The sequence below is a fragment of the Macadamia integrifolia genome, chromosome 2, assembly GCF_013358625.1.
Source record: "Macadamia integrifolia cultivar HAES 741 chromosome 2, SCU_Mint_v3, whole genome shotgun sequence".
Classification (NCBI taxonomy): Eukaryota; Viridiplantae; Streptophyta; class Magnoliopsida; order Proteales; family Proteaceae; genus Macadamia; species Macadamia integrifolia.
This window is the reverse complement of record NC_056558.1, coordinates 11,939,116-11,946,026: the sequence shown is the minus strand read 5'-3', so window position 1 is coordinate 11,946,026 and position 6,911 is coordinate 11,939,116. Positions and strand designations below refer to the sequence as shown.

Genomic DNA, 6,911 nt, shown 5'->3' with positions numbered 1-6,911 from the left:
TCAGATCCTGATTCACACAAATGGAATCTACAACAAAGCTGGATTATATTTGTGTGAATCAAAATATTTCGAGAACCCGAACCTGATCCATGTTCTGGAATTTGGATCCTCCAACTCCATTAGGGTATAGGCAGATAGAGAGAGTCTGGGCTCAAATGCTTGTTCATCATCTCCAAACTCTAGACCGAATGGTGAGGAAATGAAAGTGGGAAATTATACATACTTCCCAACTTTGATCATGGCTGTGACCCTTTAATAGAGCACAGCTCTTCGCATTATAGAGAGAGAATGAAAAGATTATGATGAGCTCGTCTCTCTTCTCCAAAGAATAGTAGACCCAAATCAGCATCAATCCTACTTTGACCCTCACTAGGTTTGGATCTGGCTCCTCTCCAATGACTGCACCCTCCAACCACCCTCCAACAATTCATCCAAGGGTTGGGAGGATTTGGTCTCGCATTTCAACACCTGCCAACACCTGAGGATACGAGTCCAAGCACTCTCAACCATTGGATAAATCGTTGGAGGATCGTTGGTGTTGGAGAGGATCTTTTTCCATTGGGTTTTCTGTGGAAGGGAGAGAGTAGGCTGGGGAGGAATGGAGGCATTGAAGAGAGAGAGAGATCATCAACATCGATGGCCCTTGGTACACAATTCAACGGCTGAGATTGAACATTGAAGAATCAATGATTGAGATTAAACGTGATTGAGTATAACTCCACAGACCTCAAGGGCTGCTACATCGAGGTGTAACAGAAATGATACAAAATTAATGTCTAATCATCCCTAGACAACATGCAAGAGAAGATGAAGTCATATACCTTCTCCACCTTCGGCCATCACCTAGAAGGCTACCTAAAAGCTCAGGACAAATCATCTTAATACTCAAGAGAATCTATAACGGGATCGATCTTGATCATCCACCTGAAATCTTCCACAATAGCCCTGGAGTTGGCCACCACATTTATCTCTCCATAACAAGAAGAAATTCTTAATGATATACCATTTAGGAAAGGGATGTAGTACCTCCATTTTTGCTGAAATTAAATACAATGGAATCAGCTATTCAGGGATACCGAACACCATTGAGCTTTCGTGACATTTGAACCATAATGTATCATCTTAGTTTAACATTTGACAAGTAAGATATACATAAGGTCCTCCACCCACATGACCTATCCATACCCAAATAAGTTTGCCAAGTAGCAATAAAACAAAAATAAATTAAAAAAATAAAAGAAATTAAAAAACAAAAACAAAAACAAAAAACCAAGAAAAGGCCTTTCAAGCGAGTGCAGCAAATGGTGAAACCACATCACCATTACACTTTTAACAACCCTTTGTATTGGCAAAAAATGGGTAGGTTTCCTATGGAGGTATGGTGACCTATATTAATTAATCATATGGCCAACAAGAACTAATGATAACTAAGGATAGAGTATAAGGTTTGCAAGAAAGTAAGAACTAGCAGTACAATAGCACCAATTAGGGAAATTATGGTCCATGGGTTGTTGAAGTAGTCACGCTTCAGTGTTGCTCGCCACTTATGCCAACTAGTTCGATAATAAGCATTCACCTTCTGGCAAATTCCTACATAATAGAATTGTTGGAGACTACCACCTGTCCATGCCCTGCTAAAGAAAAGTGATGCATCTTCTTCAGTGCTCAACCAGTTCTCTAGTATCCCTTTCTCCCCTAGTAAGTGCACATCCTTTGATGAGTTCAAGAAACCGTCCAAAAGCACAACATAAGATGTGATTCGGTTGGGTAGAAAATAATTACACTGTTCATAAGCAATGAGGTTCCGAAAGAGACGTTCTGTGCTTCCTTGAATTAGCAATGGTGGTATTTCCATCACCCCATTTTCGAATTTTATATTCAATAATTCTTCAGGGTTGCCCTTCCTGAATTTGACTCCAGCCTCTACAAGGTCTGTCACAGAAGGAATTACTTCCCAATACTGATCATTCTCTAATGTCTCCTCTATATATGCAGAAGCAGAAATTATGCTGTTCCATAGCAAGTCAAGTAAATGCTTCCTTTCATGTCTTGAGCTCGATCTGGCAGGAACTGTCATTGGCATCATAGTATCAAAGAAACCAAGCGCAAGCTCAGCTAGGGAATGGCTTCTTTGTACAGGCACAGTTAGGTTGAATAGACATTCAAGAACAGACCAGGGGACTTGATTCTCAAGCAACATCAAGTCAACTCGCAAGTAAGTGTCCATCCAAGGTGTACTGGATATGGGATCATCTCTTTGTCCTCCTCCTATGCCATTTTCTTTCCTGCGGAAAAGTTCTAAGATAAAACAACCATCAACCAACATCATTTCCACGAATTCATCACTGTCAAGGTCAATCAGTTCTTCTGCATAACACTCACGTGCACGTTCCTCCAACTGCCGAATGGCTTTGGTGAATATCTTTAAACTTGTATGTGCAGTTGGGGCCCGCGAAAGCAGGCTATGCAAATACCATAGTTTGAATTCTTCCATGCTCTTTAGGTTTTCATGACCATGGTGGAAGGGGCCAATTGAGACTATATTAGGTGCAAAAGCACCTTCACTTTGTTGAGAGAGTACATGAGGAACTCTGAAGATACAAGCTCGAGAGGACAATGGAGGCTTAGGACAAAGCTTTGCTTCAATGGAAGATGCCAATACTTCATCCACATCCATAGTTCTGTAATGTTTTTCCTAACTCTTCTGTCTTTTGTTCCCCTTGTTGAGGATGCTTGGTTGTATCTCTTGTATGCCTTCTCTTTGGGTTAGGCCTGTTTCAGGAGTCTTCTCCTTTTGCCTCTCTTTTCTTTCTTTTTTCAATAAGGGTCTATTACCATCAAATATAATTACCCTAGCTTGTTGGGTCTTCAAGAGAGAATATGGCCCCAAAAAAACTGAAAGAAGCAATGAATAATCTTAATTTGTAATTCAATTATGTGAGAAATATGAGGCATAATTCGGTATAATCATTAAAACTACAACAATTCATGTATTCAATCATATATCTTTTATGGGAAGAGGTTAGGCATGCCACTAGCTCCCAACCAGCAAGGGGCTAGGACGAGCAAGGGGGAAATTTCCAAGGGGGTGAGGAGAGAGCTAGGCAGACACACTACTGGGCACAGCGCTAGCGTGCCCATCCTTTACCCATCTTTTACTTATGTATTTTGAATATTAACACTTTCCAAATAATGAAAAAAGTATTAGCATGAAAATGGTTCTCGTGACCTGCACAATTTATAGGGTTTCTCATGACCATGTACTTAGTTTTACCATTTGATAGGTCAGATGGGGCTGAAATGTTTTGGATAGGTAATATCAAGCTTCTCAGCTCACAGCTAACGTTTCAGACCAAACAAAGTTGATCGAGTGACTAAATAATGCAATGCCAATTCAGGACTACCAAGAGGATGAATATCAATCCTTGGGCTATGGAGGGGGTGCTTGTTGGTACAGGATGAGTATATGATTATAATTTGAGTCTGCTAATGATATATCCAATTTAGCCCATCCCCTAGATATTAATTTAATGGTTGGAATCGCTACATTCTCCTTCTACCTATCAAAAATACTAATGAACATATCAGGAAATTTTAGTAAGGAACATGACACCTTTATAGGTGTATTAAGTAGAACTTGACACCTTTTAATTTTCCCTAGTCCTTTTCTCAAACGTTCTTTAAATCCAGGGTAAAAAGAAGTTTTCAAAAATAAGTGGAAATGGTAAGTTGATTTTCCCCAATCCTATTCTCAAACATTCACTATGTCATTATAAAAAAATGTCATTGTTATGCATAATTTTCATGCATGCATGACCTTGGCTCAACGGTAAGGTTGCTTTATTGCTTCTAGTGGTCACAGGTTTGGGTTGGAAAACAATATCTTTGTGAAAGTGAGGGTAAGGTTGCATACATTATGACATTCGCCAGACTTCGTGGTGCCAAAACGCTCATGCATGTATTATTGGGTACGTCATTTTTCTTCACATTGGAAAATGACATTACCCTCACTTAAAAAAAAGTTCTATATTAAAAAGGTAAAAAAAGTAATGTTACACATTATTTGACAACCTATTTATGTGTTTATAAGAAAATCCCTTTAGTAAACTTTAAGGACACCTCTATCTCATATATAATTGTTCCATATCCACGGAAAATACCAACAAACAAACAATGGAGTAGATAAACTTACAAATTCCACCATTTTGCTCGTCATGCCATTCAATACTCTTCCAACGTGTGGGACTCAATCCCCCAACTTTCCCATCCCACTATCCCTTGAATCACCATCTCTTGCATACATCACCTAATAACAAAGAAGATATAAATGGAGAGGTAAGACATTATCCTGCCCAAAGGGGCTTGAGGGAAGATGAGACCTTAAATAAAAGACATCATGTGGCTCCATACTAAAATTCCCATCAATATATAATGCTGCAAAACCCTTATAAAGCTCGTACCAAAAAAAAAAAAAACCTTATAAAGCAGATTAGATCTCATTCGAAACATACTTGACTACACTGTCGACATAAAAAGAAAAGAAAATAGTAGATAAGAAAAAATAAAAAATAAAAATTAAAAAACTCGTTTTGAGACAAGTGTCGGGTTGTGACTATCACCCCATCCCTCATGAAAGGTTTTCGATGCCCTCCAATTGCCCCACTTTGGTGGACCCCTGCACTATCGGATAGAAAATATTCTCACAAAAGTCTTATGCGTTTCGTGTAACTAGAGGGCAAAAGATAAAGTTTTTATTCCAGCTTTCACTAGGAAGGCAAGAGAAACGTAGAAAACTTAGGCCGAAAGAAAAACTTGTCTTTCAGCTTTACATCTTGAGGAAGAAAACATAGGTTAGAGTCCAGATCAGATTCACACTGGAAGGTTTTATTGAGAGAGACTCCCAAGTATCTATCACAGAGTCATACGAGAGAATCAGATCCAAATGAGAAGACTAGGCATAAAGCATATAAAGAGAATTCGAGAGAAGACACAGAAAAGCTGCTACAGTAGTATTTCACTTTCGGTGGTTCTAGATTATTAACCCTGATCACTTTCGGTTCTAGATTAACCCTTTCAGATCGGAACCGACCTTGGATGATAATTAATTACAGAGATTAACCCTTTCACTTTCTATAACTAACACTCCAAATCATTACCAAAAAAAAACTAACACTCCAAATCCAAAATTAAAAAATCTTAGGTGAGGTGTGTGGATGATCTATGTCTCTGAGAAAAGTGGGTTTGACGGAACTCAGAAGAATCTCTCTCTCTCTCTCTCTCTCAAAAAACAGGCATAACCATTCAGGATTTTATGTAGAAAATTTTGGAGTTGAACATGCATACCTGATCCAAGCTAGCTTGTGGGTTCAGAAGATTGAAGCTCCTTCTGTGATGATCTGCTGAAAGCAACGAGTTCAAACAGAAGACTCGCTGAGGACTGCTACCATTGTGTAATGGTGAAAATAAAAAGTAAGCTTTCATTGTTAGGTAAAGTGGCATGGGAACTTGTGAGTCTGTGACACTGCACCCTACCACTTTTGTTCCCAATGACTGAGCTGACATGCGTCACATACCTTAGACCAATACTTTCTCTCTCGTTTAATAATTTTCAATCTCAACCATTGAAGATATAAAATCATTCAACTTGCTACCGGCTCTGTCACTGTGTCGTCCTGTTACCTAGATTTCCTTATCGCAGAAGGTATAAAAATTGTCATCTCTGATGTTTTTCTTCTTCGTCTTTCATCTTCTCTTACTCTATGCCCTCTTTAATGGCCGTTTTCTCATTCTTGCTTGCATGCCTGTTTGGGATCAAAAGAGAGACAAACAGAAAGAAAAATATGTTTCTAATCATCTTGGCCTTCGTTTTGTTGAAACCCTTGTTGATCTCTGCGGATGTAGTCGCTTCCATGGCTCAAGAACAGAGTCTCTGTATCTGCAAGGCAATACCTGGTTTCTCCCACGCTCCGATCTCACAACAGGTGAGATGTCCTCAAAACCTTCGTAAAAATCCAACATCCAACACCGATTCCGTTTTGAAAGGCAATCGACCTGTTTTTTCGTTTCCGTTTCTGCTTCCCCTGAAGCTTCGTGCATCAATCAACCGTCCTCGCTTGTTTTCTTCGGATCTGATTCTTTGTCCTCGAAGTTTCCATAAATCAACCTTGCCGCTTCTACAAGTAGACCCAAATGACCGTCATTTTTGTTTTCATTAATCCAAAAGAAACTCTTTTCTTCTCCATGCTCTGCTCGTTCTTCTTGTTCTTCCACTTCGTTTTCTGAGGCTTTAGTCTAGCTCTATTCTACAGGGACCCACCAATCCCCCATTGGGGTTTCATCAGTGGGACGTGGCATGCGCTCCTCTACGGAGTGTCCTGCAAAATCATCTAAAAAGGGGTGTACATAAGGGTGAACTCACTAGCTCAGTAAATGGAAAGAAAGACGCACACAAGCAATGACAAACAAATGATTCTATATGCATGAGATTCATTTTAGTCATATTCCACCTAAACAAATCATTCTAGATCATAGGTAACGTGCTATTCACAACCACAGTGCGCATATACCCCGGGTTCGAGACGTATTCTCCATCCCGCGATATACCCATAGGGTTGTCGGAGAAGGCCCACCATGAGCACTCGAAAAATTAAATCGTAATCGAACCATATGAGAAATGTAAATCGTGGCTGAACCTCAGCAAAAAAGTAAATCGTGGTCAAACCACAATAGAAATTAAAAACAGTACGATTGACCCTCTGAATGTATCACCAAGGTTTCCAACTGTCCTAATGATCAGCCAGACATACTTCTAACCACCACCGGTCCACGATCGACGCTTCCCCTCAATGATAACCCAACACGTAAACCCCTGTTGGGAAGGGTCATAACACAAGGGAATATGAAATCCTAAC

General features: G+C 39.6%; 1 protein-coding gene across 2 annotated transcripts; it reads right to left on the bottom strand.

Moving 5' to 3' along the window:
* Positions 1-1,065: 1,065 nt before the first annotated feature.
* LOC122093834 (UPF0481 protein At3g47200-like) lies at positions 1,066-6,226 on the bottom strand. 2 transcript variants are annotated; one of them, XM_042664354.1, is made up of 3 exons: positions 5,344-6,226; positions 4,193-4,306; positions 1,066-2,895 (listed from the first exon to the last, which is right to left on the bottom strand). In XM_042664354.1, exon 3 carries the CDS (start codon positions 2,675-2,677, stop codon positions 1,418-1,420), a length of 1,260 nt encoding a protein of 419 aa, XP_042520288.1. In that variant the 5' UTR covers positions 2,678-2,895; positions 4,193-4,306; positions 5,344-6,226; the 3' UTR covers positions 1,066-1,417. The 2 variants fall into 2 exon arrangements, with proteins under 2 accessions (XP_042520288.1, XP_042520291.1); XM_042664357.1 differs by lacking the exon at positions 5,344-6,226 and having other exon boundaries at positions 4,193-4,449.
* Between the last annotated feature and the right edge of the window lie 685 nt (positions 6,227-6,911).

Bases quoted from the DNA above. Each gene is read 5' to 3' on its own strand.
- LOC122093834 (XM_042664354.1), bottom strand. From the start codon at position 2,677: ATGGATGTGGATGAAGTATTGGCATCTTCCATTGAAGCAAAGCTTTGT.